Below are 15,715 nucleotides of genomic sequence, written 5' to 3'. Positions count from 1 at the left end.
GACAGAAATTTATTTCGATATCAAACGACAATGAAAGGAGTTGTGAGAAAACTCGAAGGAGAAATAGAAAAATGGAAGATAGCAAAGAGCCAAAGAAGAACAATTTTTTTTATTCTATCAGAAATTATAAAAGAATAGAAACGTATTGAAAACCATTTCCTTACTTAATATAATACGTAAATATGTTTTGGAATAAGATATAAGGCAAAAAAAATAATGTAAGAATCACTTACTCACTGACCAAAAAAAAACCCAACACCCACTGTTTTTGGGAAATATTTTCCAAAACCATCACTTTTATACGATTATTTTGATGTACTTAACGTTAAAAATATAATAGACAAATTATAATATTAACTTAATTACAAGTCAATAAAAATACATGATCTACGATTTTTATGCTGCATTTATAGCCAAATGATTTCAAACAATAATTTCCTGGGCTTATACCGGCCTCTCCCAACCCGCTTACGTCGTTTCGTAGGATGCGCTAAGATAATCGTCGTACTAATTCTAGAAAAACGTAACGCATTCGTATGTAAACGACATTGTCCGTCGACATCACGTAATTATAGAGGTGGCAGAAAAGATTGGATTGCGCCCGCCATTGCACAATCAACTAATGCCAGTACATATATTCTCCACTTCGCTTTACTCTCATCACTTCAATCTCAACATCCTTCAATGATGGCGAATGTCCAACTCGTATTCGATCTTAAAGGTACCCTTTTCATCTTTCTAAACTCAACGTTATTCACTCGTTCGCGAAATGAAACTTCAAGTCGTCTCATCCGTTCCTATTCTCTCTCTCTCTCTTCAATTTCGCCAACTGAACTTTTTCCAGATAGCGCCTAATTTCATTTCTAAAACAGGCGCCTTGAAAAACCCTCCTAGGACACGTCAAAAGTAATAATGAAAGCTACATAGGCCCCTCCCCATCCTTCCCACTCCACGGAGAAACTGCTCAACCCCTCAACCTATCCAGGGGACAATCCTATCCAGGGGACGCCACTCTTCTTCGATAACCACTGTCAACCACCTTCATCGAGTAGCCTCAACAATCCCATTTACTCCGCACATACTATTCACCCCAGTCCTTCTCTCTCCTCCACGCCGCCTTTCACTCGTAACTCCTCCTACACCTCACGAGGTGCCTTTGACACTTTAGCAGACAACCCTATTAAACACAAAGAGGCAATACAATTCAGTTCTCCGACCTCCCCGACAAAAACTCCCTTCATCCAGCTGATTGCAGTATGAGCTGACTTAGGGACGTACTAGTCGGAGTCCCGGACGCCGGAGGTCAGCCTTTTCAGAGTGCGGAGGGGGTCGGAAAAGCCGCTGAATTGAGGGTGAAGGAGCTCTGAGTTAGGAGCTTCAGGAGAGGAGAAATTGGGAGGGTGGAGCGTAACGGTTGGTGGCGAGGCGGTGGAGGGTGTGAAGGATGGCAAGCGGGATTGAGGGGGAAGCATTGAGAGTCGCAGAGTTACGAATGATAAAAAAAACTGTAGAATTGAAGTGACGTGGAAAGACCAATGGGTTATATGGATGGGGTCGCGTGAATTGGACGGTGGGATGGTGGGGGGGTAAGAGAATATGCGTTGAGAAAAAGATGGAAATCTTTAAACAGAAACTTTTTTCTGGCGACTTAGAAGGGTGGTAAAGTATTACGAGAGATTAACTGTCTTTCTAAGAATTAGATAAGAATGTTTACTCACCACATGCAATCCAACCAAGCTAAGGCATCGGATGAAATGATTTATTCATTTTAAAGTTGGCCGAATAAGTGTTGGGCACGTGCCTACAATTGGGTTACTTGCATGAGAGCCAATCACTTACTTGAATGTGCATGGTTGGAATCGACATTAATTGGGCAAATAGAACATAACACTAGGTGAGCGCTCAAGAGCCACGTAGAATCAATGGAACTAAACGTTACAGCTCTGAAAAAATATGTGACTTGCATTTCTAAAACTTTAAATTTGATATTCGGTAAGAATATAAAGTAAACGTAAAAAAAATAAAAACATTTTTTTCTTGGAATTGATTTTACGCCTACCTTATTTGTAGCAATATGTAAAAATTGACGAAATATCCTCGAATAATTAGGACGCAGGAAACTAAAATCCCTATGCCAGCTTAAAATATCAACTTTTTCCTTAGTTATTTCAATTATTCAATCGCCTTAAATTAATATTCATTATAAACGCTACTAGTTCGACCTGCTTTTCACCCAATATAGTTGTAATTTACATTAATCCTCCAAATTTAGCCCTTGCTTTTCATTTTTGGTATCTCTTGACTATTTGCAAATGGATAATTAAACCTACTCTCTAGGAAGAGAAACTATAGCAGTATTCATGACATGAGTTATAAATAACTATGTACAATTTTAAACATAAGATTTTGTTGCATTAAGAATTGCGTTTACCGCCTGACTGACCCAAGAAAGAGAATCCTTTCATGCTATCAGTATATGTTGACGAATCTTTTCTGTTACGATTCTCATCAAGTAGGTAAGTTAACACGAATAATCCCCATTCACATACCTCATAATTATGATTTTTATGTCATTTGTGTCTTTCCTATGACCTTGGGCCGAAGATTATGAGTTAGATATAATTTCCTCCTCTAATCAAGTTCAGTGATCTTAAGTTCCATTTAAAACATTCTTTTAATAAATTGCGGCACCGTCTCAGTAGTTTTACTAGAATATTTTCACCCTTCGCGTGCTTTAAAATCTCACCTTCCACTGGCATACACTCTTATACACCTTCCTCCAACACTCCATCTCTGGCTCGCACCCTTTACCTTCATCTCTCCCCGCGCCCACCCGCGAGATACCCACTCCGCCTCTCCTAATATACATACAATCCTCAAGGGTGTCATGCGACGAACTCTCACGGTCGCTACACAGCAAACGACTAACAACCGTCCCTTAGAGTATAAATATGTTTTCCATTCCTTCCCTCGCAGAAATGCAGCTCGTTTCTCTCCACGAATCCCTTTCCACTCCCCACCCCAACGGACTCACACACACACATACACACACGCGGAACACCTCCCGGACATCCAAACCGCTTCTAAAACTGAAACTCTTCCCCTGTGATGCCATACCACTTCCTTCAAACCTCCCTCCCCACTATATACATATACGAGCCACCCCCCTATGCATTGGGCGAACCCTCTCGCTCACCTTTCCCTCCGCAGAGACGTAAAGTTGCGGCTTTGACCTTAGTTGGAGTCTGGGAAACATGGTGGAGTTTTGAATAGGAGGGAATAGGAGGGGCGTGAAAAAAATTTTACCGTCGAAAGAATTTCAGAAGAATAAGGCATATGGACATCGAGGGCTAAAGGGTGGGGCGAGACGGGTGACAGAAAATAGCTATATATTCAGGGGATGGATTCGAGTGAAAATCTTTTCCCGTGAAAATATGCTGTTTCAGTCAGTTTAGTTGAATTTTGATGATTTGAAGTTTTTCGGAGCAATGAATGGAAATTGAAATGATCCATTAAAACTCCAATTTTATTCAAATTATCAATGGAAATATATGAAACGAGTAATGAGAAAAAGTATAGCGACTTTTGATTAGGGATAAAGAATTTGGTTGCTATAAGTTATTAGGTACTTCAATCTGATCAAGAATTGTGAAATAAAAGGCAAAGAATACTAAAAGAGATCTTCAGAGTTCCCCAAATAAAGGACCCAAAATATAACGATGTTTTACTCTACTAATATCGATACAGAGTTTGATCTAAGGGTATAAAACCACAATGTGGGGGAAAATTATGATAGTTACAGACACAATTAAAATTATCGTATTTACTGCTGACAAAGTAAATAGGACCATACGCATATGTAAGCATATTTTCCCTAGATAATCACGTTTTTAAATTTTTTGATCTGAATGCCAAGCTTTGCTTTAGCATTTTTATGCATAGCTACCGGCATTTTAGTTACCTACTCAGGGTAATGTATAGCTGCATTATGTAATCGTTTCAAGACGAATGAACGAAAGTTTTGAAACTTTGACGCGGGAAGAATGCATCAATATTGTAGCTTTTGCCATGCTTCGATGGCAGCAAAGCGACTGAGTTTCTTCACTCGCTTTTGGAGCATATTCAGTTTGAAAACTCAAAAGAAAGTTCCGCCACCAAAGTAAGAGGCATGGAAATGGTCCCTTGCATTTGGTGTTCATCAGGAGAAACGCTGCTTTCGAAAACTTCAACTCTCACCACTGAAAAATTTATTGTTTAGAACCCTTGATTTTAAAAGTTGAAATACATATATGTATGGCTTTCTCTTACATTTTAGACTTTATGTTAAACGTTTAGGAGTCCTGGAAACGTAAATTGAAACTCACTTAACATTTGAAGGAAAAAAGGCTCATTATGAATTCTTCATAGAATTTTGTAAAACATGTTTCATTGAATACAATAAACGTCAAGCTGAGTTCTGGTATTTCCCATAAACTACGGATTTTTTTCACAGGTAGCAATAGTTATTTTTCCCATTAAAGAGAAAAATCCTTTTAAATTGGAATCCTAGAAATAATTAGTTCGTTGCACCCACTGTAAGTACTATAAAAATCGAAAATGATGAAACAACGCTAACATAAAGAGAAATACAATTACTGACTAGTATTCATTGGCTTAAATTATTTCACCTGGTGTAGAATGCCCAGTGCTATATAGGAAGCGTAAAATAGGAATGCAAAGTTACAGGTAGAAAATTTTATGTTTTGACTTTACCTCTTAAATTAAAAATACTATAAAAATAAATATAAAATATAATTTAACCAAACCTAAACGAAGTAAATTCAATTACTATTCATTTTCGGGTCATTACTCCCCGGGTTACTTCAAAGGTATGATACATCATTAATTGATTCAATCACAGCGAATACATTATATGTCAGAATAAATAATATACTTCAAGCCATTAAAATGGCATCTATAAATAATGACTAGACAATTAAACTAAAACGTCACGACTTGCCAGAAAGACATAGAACAAATATCCATTGACTACAATTAGAGATTTACCTCTAACTGATGACATATATCAAAAACATACAGGTTATGTTACCGACTTGACAGTCGGAAGAAATCCCACACAATTCTACAAAAACTAAATGACCACCGAAAATATGCTTGTAAACATCTTTTTACACACATTGAATAGTTTTTTACACCAACAAAGGCCGCTCCATTTGTGCCATTTTTCGCAAAATTACCACTCCACTTTTCTGACTTTTTTTCACGTTCAGACAAGGTGTAGGTATTTGAATCTTTTTAAAAGCACTCTATTACGTATTTCTATGTGTACCTTTGGCAATACCCTGAGAATTGCTATGTTTGTTTTTTTCTCATCGAACTGCCTCAGAAAAGTAGGCTAACAAGTAAAATAAATAAAAGTGATGATTCTGATCAGGATGAATAATATGTTTTGAAATCAGTTTTAAGCGTAAAATGTGATGAGTCATATTCACAAAAGATTTGTTGTAGAAAGGACTTGCTGGAAAGAAGCTCAGAAAATATACTGTGCAAATTCTAGTACTGGGCACAAATCACTTGGCTGTAATGATTCCTTTATTAACCACGTTTAAAAAGAGAAAAAAAACTGGCATTTCATTCTCCGCTGTCTGTTAAAGATGGAGCGTCAATTTTACGTTTAAAAAACCCTTGGAGCCACGTAAAGTTGCGTGGCGATAGGCAAACTTACAACATAACAACCGGGTATGACCAACTCTGCACACATATATTAAAAATTAGCTCGTCACAATTCACACATGCTCACAAAGTGAAACACTACGCGAAAAGTATTTACCAAAACTACGATCATTTTATAAATTCATCCTCACTTCAAATATTTCGCTAATCTCTTGATTGGCCGACAATTGTTTGTTTTTTTTAAATCCGCTTAAGCCAACTTCAATACAAAGTAAGACGAAGAGTTTACAAAATATCTTTTTACAGAGCAAAGCATATTTATATATCAATTCGCAGCCAACGTTTCTATTTCCATTTATATTTTTATGAGAAACCAAAACACATAACGATCCACAACCGATCGTAAAAAATAGGTCAGTGTAGATTTGTGTTTCATTTTCTTAAAAATGTGTCACCTGTGTATTGCTTATCTCCGACATGTCCCACTATATCAGTTCGTAGACTATTTACATGAGAGTCTTGAAGACAAATCCCGACATTTTTCCGATCGGAATAGGTTTACATAGCAAATTATTTTTGAAATGATCAAATTTTTCGTTCCGAGGCAGCTTGGAAAAATAAAACCTTTTCTTGGCCTCGCATTTCTTTCTCTCTCACTCCCTCTGAAGCATTGCATCTTTTAACTCATTCGGCCCCGTATTAGTTTCATCAACGCCAGATTTTACCGTATATCCCTCTATCTAGTGTTTAACCGATGAAAAAATCCTTACATCCTTGAAAAGCGGCGAAATATTTCTTTCCTTAAAAATGTATATTAAAGAAGTTTCTAGGGAGATTATCAGATAAGGGTAAAAGTGTGACTGTTATTTTCCATTTATACATATTTTAAGCTACCTGTTTTTGAAGTTCTTGTCACTTCGATAACTAAATGAGTATACTACAGGTTGCTTACATTTTGAGAAACGGAAAAACATATTACGCTGAACAACTCTGGCAATTAAAATTGATCCGGAGTACTATATAGGTATTTCTTTAAATGCTCTTCAGCATTGGAAGTAAAACATCTGTGCTATGAGGAACCATTTGAGAAATGTATAACTTCCTTGAGATGTGTAAACACTACAAATGTTTTAATTTTAACGTTAAGAAACATGCATTACCTTTCATTAAATGTTTTCAAAGATTTTAGCTGGATTGATGCAACAAGGTGAGATGCCTTGAATGCATTTGTATTAAGGACACAACGGAGTGCGTTGAGAAATTGCAAGCTTTTTCTTGCAATAAAAGGATTCTGCATGAAGAGGAGCCCGAGGGGATTGGTTTTGTTCTACAACTGCCTCTGTTTTCTTTCATAAATATGTAGTTAGCTTCGAAAAAACTTTATATGCTGAGAGAGAAAGAGAATATAAAATACGGAGCATGGCAGATGCCAGCGAGGATTGGAGTGATATTAATGTTCTTTTTGAATATGTAAGTCAATGAAAATCCATTCTCTAATTAAATCTATAACTAAGATAAAAATTATATAATATATCCTTCAAATGGGACGAACTGCTATTCTTGTTCATTAGTATGTTGAGCAGGTGTAGCTATTGCAAACGATTGAGTCCGGTTAGCCCTTTGTATAATTATAACAATAACCATAATGAGAATATCAATAATAGTTAATACCTTTATAGAATTTTCTCTGTTCATTTTCTTCAACTCAAATCTCAAGAGAGTCCGGCACCGACTAAATTAAGTACCCTCTTGGACAATTTTATTCTCGTCGATTTCTTTATCTCCTCATGTCTTCTCTCTTCCAACTCCTCACGAAACTAATCTACCTCGTTGCTGTCCATTGAATCATCGAAGTCATTGGATCCTCCTCCTCTGGAACCCGATCCGTCAAAGTCGCCGTCCACGCCGCCTCCGCTCTCTCCGTCCCCTCCTTCGGAGCCGTCCTTGAAACATGCTGACTCGTAGTGCTTGTTGAGGTACGACTTGAGGGCGAAAGACTTGTGGCAGCGGTTGCAGCGGAAGTTCTTGGCGGCCGAGTGTGTTTGCATGTGTGCCCTGAGGTTCGAACGGTCGGCGAAGGCCTTGCCGCAGTGGGCGCAGCCGTAAGGTTTCTCGCCTGTATGGGACCTCAGGTGCCCTTGGAGGAGCCAGGGACGGGAGAACGCCTTGCCGCAAACCCCGCAGACGTGGCTCAGGCTGTGCGTCAGGACGTGCATCGCCAGGGCGGGCATGCTCACGTAGGCCTTTCCGCACGTGCTACACTTCTTGGCCGACTGGGAGTCGAGGCTTCGATGCGTCTGCTTGTGCCGGGAGAGGTTGGAGGACGTGGCGTACTGCTTCCCGCACTCGGAGCAGACGTACCTCGCCTTCCCTCCGCCCGTGGCGGCGGAGCTTCCTCGGCCTCCTCCTCCACCGCCGCCACCTCCTCCTCCGCCGGACTCTCCTCCCGGGGACGCTGGTGCGGAGCCCGCGGAGGGCAGGGATGCCTTTGCCTTGGCATCCTTATCATTTGGCCTCTCCTCGGGGGCCGCTGGCTGAGCACTTTCGGCTTTCGTTGCCGGCGGGGAGACGACGGCGACGGGAGAGGGTGCGGCTTTCGCAGACTCGGGGCTGACTACCACGGACTTCCTTTTAGACCGGCCGTCCGTGACGAGGAGGGCGTCGTACGTGTAAACGATAGACGTAACGTTATTCGACCCTGGTGTAGTCGTGCTCCGGCTTGTCCGGCAGACAGTCTGGTGCTCCGCGGGGGTGGCGGAGTTGGCCCTCGCCCCCAAGTCATCCGTCGGCTCTGCTATCCTCTGCTCTTCCAGCGGCGCCGGATCGTCTTCTTCCTCGGCAGTCGTGGTCTCGTACTGGTGGTGGTGTTGGTGATGCTGTTGGTGATGTTGGTGTTGGTGGTGATGGTGGTCGTGATGGTGGTGGATTTGGGGCGGGGAGACGTCCCCGACCGACATGAGCACCGTCGTCGTGGACGTGGAGGAATAGTGCTGCAGGACGGGGTGATGTATCTCCGTGTCGGATGAGTATTCCGAACTTGGGGGAGTGAGAGGAGGGGCGGTCGACTGCGGGGTCGGCGGCGTCGGAGGCGGTGGCGGCGGCGTCGGCGGGGCAACCGACATAACGCTCTCGAGGGGACGGTGATAGCACACGTCCACGTCGACCTCCTGCCCGTCATCCGCAGCCTCCCGGACGTCGCGAAGCTGAGAGATGACCGAGACGGTGGGCATATGAATGACTGACGTGGGAGCGTTCGTGAGCTCTTGGAGCGGAGATTGTGGCGGCGGGGGTGGCTGCGGGGAGAGCGACGGCGGGGGGATGGGCGAGAGTGGAGGTGGCTGAGCCGGGCACGGCAGCTGAACGGGGGGCAAGGGTGGGAGGGATCGGGACAGCTCCAGGAGGTCGTGGGCCACTTCGGTCTCTTCCGCGCTCCGCAACCGAAAGATTGGTATGCCGCCATCATGGTCGAGAACTTCGGTGGTGACGGCGAGGGGCGGAGAAGGAGGTCTCTCCTCAGGACTCTGCGGGATGAATTCTTGTAAATAACCTAGGGTGAAAAACCGAGAAAAATATTAATAAGACGATACAATATATCATGGGAGGTGATTCCAAAGTTACAAATATATGAAAGATATGCTATTAAGGTCAAAAAGTCAGGATTCCTTATCTATGAAGAGTAACAAATATTTTTGTTCAAAGGTGCGATGTTTTCTCTTGAATTTAAAAATCTAAAGCGCTGACTATTTAGACGTAACCATTCATTCAATATAGTTTTACATTTCCTCAATTTCACAAGGCGTTCTGATCGGTATTGAGGAATATAAGGAAGACAATGAACAGACATTGGAAATAAAAGTATTTCTTGGTAAATTACTTACTTTCTAACCAATCACTTCTTATACATGATATGATTATTTCTTTTTGTTATTATTCCTTTAAATCAAATATTGCTACGATACATGAAACATGTATCTACAGGATATGAAGCAAACCTTGGCTTAGTAAATACTCAAGATAATGAATGATTAATAGAATAATATGATGAAAGTGATAACAATTGACGTAAAATAAAGAAAACTGACCTAAAATAGCGAAATAATGACAATTATTACTTTAATGTCATTTTTTTAATAAATCGTGGATTTAAATGCGAATGAAAATAGCCTGATCGACCTCGACTGGCTGGCTCAAATCCTTCATTTACACAAAAATTATTTAGCATTTCCTCACGCGTTGCTCGTACTTCTCAGTAGATTGATTGGATCAGCCAAGAAAAAAGAAAATAACCGGCAAGTTATTGCCTATGGCATTGGGTAAATTCCAGAATATTAACGTCAAGTTACCTTTCTGGGGTATCTCTGACAATCACTTGTACCATATAAATCCCAACACAGGAAAATAAAAATCAATATAACTGTTTCCCGATGCTGCTAAGGAACCAAAAGAATTGTAACCACTCTCAGGGGCCTAGGATGTTAATTTATTTACACAGGAATAATTTCCCAGCAATGGCTTAATACTAAGGCAAGCAAGACCTTTCATATGGTTTAATATACTCAAAGAGGAATAAATGTTGTCCGAGAGGGTGTAAACGAAAGTATTCACTAGCTTATGTGTGGAAAGGTCACATAAACAAATGATATGAGAAATAAACATTATAAAAAACACAATCTCATTTTTAAAAATAAGCCAATGCTAAATGCTAAAATCATTTCGAATAAAGGCTTAATGTTACCCCTACGATACGCGTATTGTTTTCCATATTTGACTCACGAATGAGAAGCACTATTATTTTATTAAAATAAAAGTGGAGGCTATGAATTTTTAAATTATTGATAAATGTTAAAACGTAGGCAGCAATAGTCCTTGAAAAATTTCCCTATTATTGTTCCCTTGTTTAAAAAAATGCTATTCTTTAATATTTTTATAGGAAAAGTGACCCAAAGAAATTTCTTAAATTTAGGAAAGGCAAACTAACATTTATTTAAATGACTATTATATCTTATTTCCTGTCGAAAGCCGTATTTGGCTCGGACCGATGAAAAGAATAAGCAAAAATAGACGGAAGGGAGGAATATGACACCTGTGACCGCCAGTCGCCAAAGAGACACGAGGAGATTCCCGGTCCGACATAGAAAGATGGAAATAATCGATTTTTCGGACACTTCGGAAATTCAAAGTGAAATTCTCTCAAAATCGGCTCCCGAGTACTTGCCGAGTGAAGTGAAAAGGAAGAGAAAATATTCCGTTGGCAGAGGCGAGACCTGAAAGAGTCCGTAGACTTACGCACGGACGGAGCCAGCCTTGAACGTAACAGCGCGTCGCTCCAAATGAGTATGGAATGGAAGCTCGGCAGTGACGCGCGATTGAACCAGACGTGATTGTCGCGTTAAAACCCAAAACAAGTATTCCCTTCCGTCCTGCCCACTCCGCCTGCTGCCCCTTCCTTCCTTTCCCCTCTGCCATCCCCGTGCACGGGAGGACCGCACAACCAGGCGTGCGCACAAAAACCGTTCCGCCCGTCCCCAACAATGGAGGAAATTGCGAACGATCCATGAGCGGTCTGCCGCTGCATTTGAAGCCACACTCGTTGTCCTTCTCGCTCCCTCTTCCGTTACACAACACCCTCCCTATCTATCCATCCCCCTATCTACCAACTATCCTCCGAAACCTCCTCCCGGTTCACTCCGTGGCAAACCCCGCTTCACGCAGAAATTGCCACTCGGTTCCTTTTTCCCTCCTGTCCCTGCAGTTCGCGACTTAAATCCTCTTTATCCTTTGCGCCTCACTTGTCCTATCTGTTTGCCTATACCTCCGCTTTCGAATCAGAGGAAGAATATCCACCACGATTAATGCCGTCCTGAATTGATACTTGTTAATGCATTTAATTAGTTTTCATGCCGCTACACTTCCTCAATGTCAATCATACCTGCTCTTAAGTAACTCCTCCGTTCTTGGGGAAGTTTAGCGCGATTTTCACGATTTGTTATCAAGAAATTTTCATGACATTTTTAATAATTTAACCAAAACAAGTCACTCCAACAATAATAACATAATAACAGTCCAAAATGCGTCTACAGCAATGGATTAACAAATAAGAAGTATCTTTCTAAGTTCTTCATTATTATGTCTCAACTCTTTCTTGAGCACCAAACAGTATTTTTTTTATTTTTTCACTCTTTTACAACCAATATCCTAAACATTTTATTAGATTCACTTCCTCGGCTAATGCCCTCGTCAGCTTCAACTAGTGTCTGCGCCAGCATCTCCTGATTTCCGACAACATCTGCGCTAAACCAAGACATCCATCCCATCCCATTCCTCTTTCCCCTCCAAATAACGTGTCGCTTGTGAGTATAATGGTTGCTGTGGCAACTACCTGCCTGTTTTCCGCGCGAATAGCCGTTACCCAGCGTCACAAATTTCGTCTCTTCTTCCTCTTCTCTTTCGCCGCTCCCCCCTTCCCGAGGCGGCCTCGCCCGCCCCCATCTCCGCCGTGCGCGCTACTTTAACGACTCGTTTCAGGTGTAAACGCTTACATGCTTATGGCGTGAAATAGCCACAGCATTTAATAAGAGAGACATGGGAGTTGACTGGTATGTTTTCGTCTGCATTCGTCCATGCGCACGCACTTCCCACGAGCTTATGATTCACGCATCAAAGCGTAGATATTGTTTACACACTGATGCAAAAACCAAAAACGTTAACTTCGGTGGCACTTCCAAAGACGCTACCCCAGTACCTCGAATCAAGCATTAAAACAACGACATAATCATGGTTGTTTAATTAGATGGCACAGATAACTTCCTTAGTTTAAGCAAGGGTGAAAATATATAAGAAATCTTACATGTAGCGCATTTAATTTGCATGTTTCACGGCCTCTGATTACGTAAAAGTGTTATTTCCGCGATAAATTGAAAAACTAATGAATGTTCTTCTTTTTTACTTGTTTCTTTACATTAGTAAAGAGGGAGTTATTTTTCTAATGTAAATAAAAATTTGAAAAAAATATCTAAAAGAAAAACGCAAAGGTTTTAGCATAGCTAATACTCAATTTTACTCTTGAATTTCCGAATTTACAGCAAAAAATGAAACATGTGATTTTATATGATAAATAAATGACAACAGTAATTTGGTGATAAAGCAAATAGTAAGTCAACAATTTTGGCAATAAATGTTTAGCACTTCAACACGAAAAAATCAAATTTTCATGCCTCATGTTAGTGACAAAAATTGAAAAATTTGGCGCGATATTTTAATGGTCTATGAATATTAAATATAGTATCTCTAGAGTCCAAGTTCTTAACATAAAATAGCCAATTTTTAAATAAATATTATAAAATATTTTCCATTCAAATGCCCTTTTCACCTTCTTTTAAATAAAATGCAAAATCGAATACTTTGCAGTTAATAAATTATTATTCCAATTGTAATTCAAGCCAGCCAAATTTTTGTTGCAATCACTAGCCTAGGTTCCATTCAACTTCCTTTTAAACAACGAGAAAAGCGTTAACCCATTTATTTGCGAACCCCACACATATTTATTTCCATGTTCACATCCCGACCTTCTTCCTGGTGAATACAAAACTCAATCTGGATACGAACATCCCTCAACGGGTAAATGGTGCTCGTCCGCCGCCCCAAGCTTCCGTTCTCCCTCGAACCTGAATGCCTTAACTGATCCCTGAGCCCCGCTGTGTCGACTGCAGAGAAGTGCGGATCGCAGTGTAAGCGACGGAGCGCCGTTCGAATGTTGTGCTTCGACTCATCTACTTCCCACCCGAACGGCGAATGAATCGATAGTACGCTCCGCAGTCAAACCCAACCTGAAACTACTAGATGGATTTTCGAGTGTGAATGAGTAAGCGTGTGTACATACGCGAGCGAACCACAACAACTTTGCACACTGACGTGTTTGCGCGTGTGTCTGTATGTATGCATGTAAGTATTTGTGGGTTCTTTGTTATGTTTTTGTGTGTATGCACGCATATATACTCAATCATTTCAATCTTGGGAATGATAAATGAGGTACAGGATAGGGATGTTGGACAGGATGAAGGGAGGAAGGAAGTACTCACAGATGAAGAGGGACCTGATGTAGATTAGGTTGCTGGATTTTGTGTTTTGTTAGGAGTAAAAAAATATTTTTTGAATATATATATATGAAAAAAAGTATAAAATATTAAATATATATATATATATATATATATATATATATATATATATATATATATATATATATATATATATACACGCACAAACACACATGCGTTAATTATAATTAAAAATAGACGGTTGGATCACGATGGATGATTTGGATTTAATGACAGAACAAAGAGAATCGGAGGCGGTGTCTTCATTGCAGTTAAAAATTCTTGCGTTAGCAGGGTTGAGGTAATTCCGGGTAACAGTTGGGAAAGTGTTTGGTGTTCTATTAAAAGTCCTAAATCCAAAAGAATTTATGTATGCGCATTTTACAGACCACCAACCGACAGAGACAATTCAATACTGGAATTAGATCAGCATATCAAAGGTTTTTTATTCCAACATAATTATCGTGACGTTAAAATAGGCGGTGATTTCAATGTCCAATCTATTGACCGGAGTACATATAGTTTTAAAACGAGCGGTAAAGACAAAGATATCAATGAATCGCTATTGAATTCTCTTACGTTGAACTCCTTGGATCAAATTGTCGCTTCCCCAACTAAGGGCGATAATATTCTATATTTGTTGGCAACGAATATTCCCGAAAAAGCCTTAACTAGAGAAACTATAAAAGGAATTAGTGACCAAAGTGCAGTAAATGCTAAATTTTAGCTTCATGTGGCCCGAAATCAGAAGCCTAAAAGGATAATTTACTTGTTTAAAGAAGGGGACTACAAAGGCCTAAAGTGCGTGGTAGAGAATCAATTTGCTAGTTTTAAGAAAGATAGTAATCACCGAAACACTGAGGATACGTGAAATCACTTCCTTGAGATCACGCGTTCAACAGTCAACAAGTTCCTCCTTAGTAAATTTATAAAAGATAACACGAAACCTAGATGGTACGACGCGGACGTTTGAAAGGCGATACAATGCCAAAGGCTATGTCACCCCAAGATGAAAAGTATTAGGGATGATATCTCTAGCGACAAAAATAATGAGATCACTGATAATTACAAGATATCCGGGGTGAATGCCGAGAATGAATTTCAGAAAGTGTTAAGGTAATTTAAGAGGAAAAGGTCAGCCTAAAATTTGGAAGAGAATCCAAAAGCATTTTGGTCATACGTTAGAGAGGTTCAGGGATATGAGTCAACTGTATTCACTCAAAACAGATTAAGGCGGAAAAGTAACCAGTAGTTTGGAAAAGGCTAGCGTATTAAATTACTTCTTCCGAAGCGTCTTCACTAATATCACACAGAATACCTCCAATAGCTTAACAAATCGTGCTGGTCAACCGATGCCCAAAATTGAAATATCATATAATGGAATAGAACGTTTGCCGAAAAATATTGAGCAAAATAAATCTTATGGGCCCGAAGAAATACCCACTCGTATTTTTAAGGATCTAATTTCGGAAATTGCGCCTGATCCAGAAATAATATTCAAGAAGTCGCTACTAAATCGAAAGGTTCCCCGAGATTGGAAAACGGCTAACGTGACACCAATATTGAAAAATTGAGACAAGGATGAACCGAGTAATTACAAAACAAATTCCTTCACATCCATTACGTGCAAGGTTAAGGAACACATAGCTGCTAGTTCGGCCGTGAGACACCTCGATAATCAGAGGTTATTAATGAAAAATCAGCACGGTTTCCGAAAAGGTAGATCCTGCGAGAAACACCTTGCGCTTTTTGTTCATAATATTCTTATTCCGGCAGAGAGCAATGTTCCAATGGACGCGATTTTTCTAGATTGTAAGAAAGTCAAAACACCTCATACTCGCAAAGCTAGAAGCATTTGGAATAGATAAAAAAAATTTACAGGGTTGGATTAAGGACTTTTTGAATGGTCGAGTTCAAAGAGTAATGATAGATAGAGTAAGCTCAAATGC

The 15,715-nt window shown here is 40.1% G+C and overlaps 1 protein-coding gene across 1 annotated transcript in view; it reads right to left on the bottom strand.

Annotated features, from left to right (window-relative positions):
* Positions 1 to 258: 258 nt before the first annotated feature.
* LOC139691204 (uncharacterized) overlaps positions 259 to 15,715 on the bottom strand; it is a 139,486-nt gene continuing 124,029 nt past the window's right edge. The window contains exon 3 of the mRNA XM_071588941.1: positions 259 to 9,220. Coding sequence (XP_071445042.1) covers positions 7,491 to 9,220 — 1,730 coding nt within the window. The 3' untranslated portion in view covers positions 259 to 7,490. The remainder of the gene's footprint in view (positions 9,221 to 15,715) is intronic.

The sequence above is a fragment of the Hetaerina americana genome, unplaced genomic scaffold (assembly GCF_022747635.1).
Source record: "Hetaerina americana unplaced genomic scaffold, ioHetAmer1.1.p SCAF_30, whole genome shotgun sequence".
In the NCBI taxonomy this organism is placed as follows: domain Eukaryota; kingdom Metazoa; phylum Arthropoda; class Insecta; order Odonata; family Calopterygidae; genus Hetaerina; species Hetaerina americana.
Note: the sequence above shows the minus strand (reverse complement) of the source record. Positions and strands in the feature narration are given on the sequence as shown.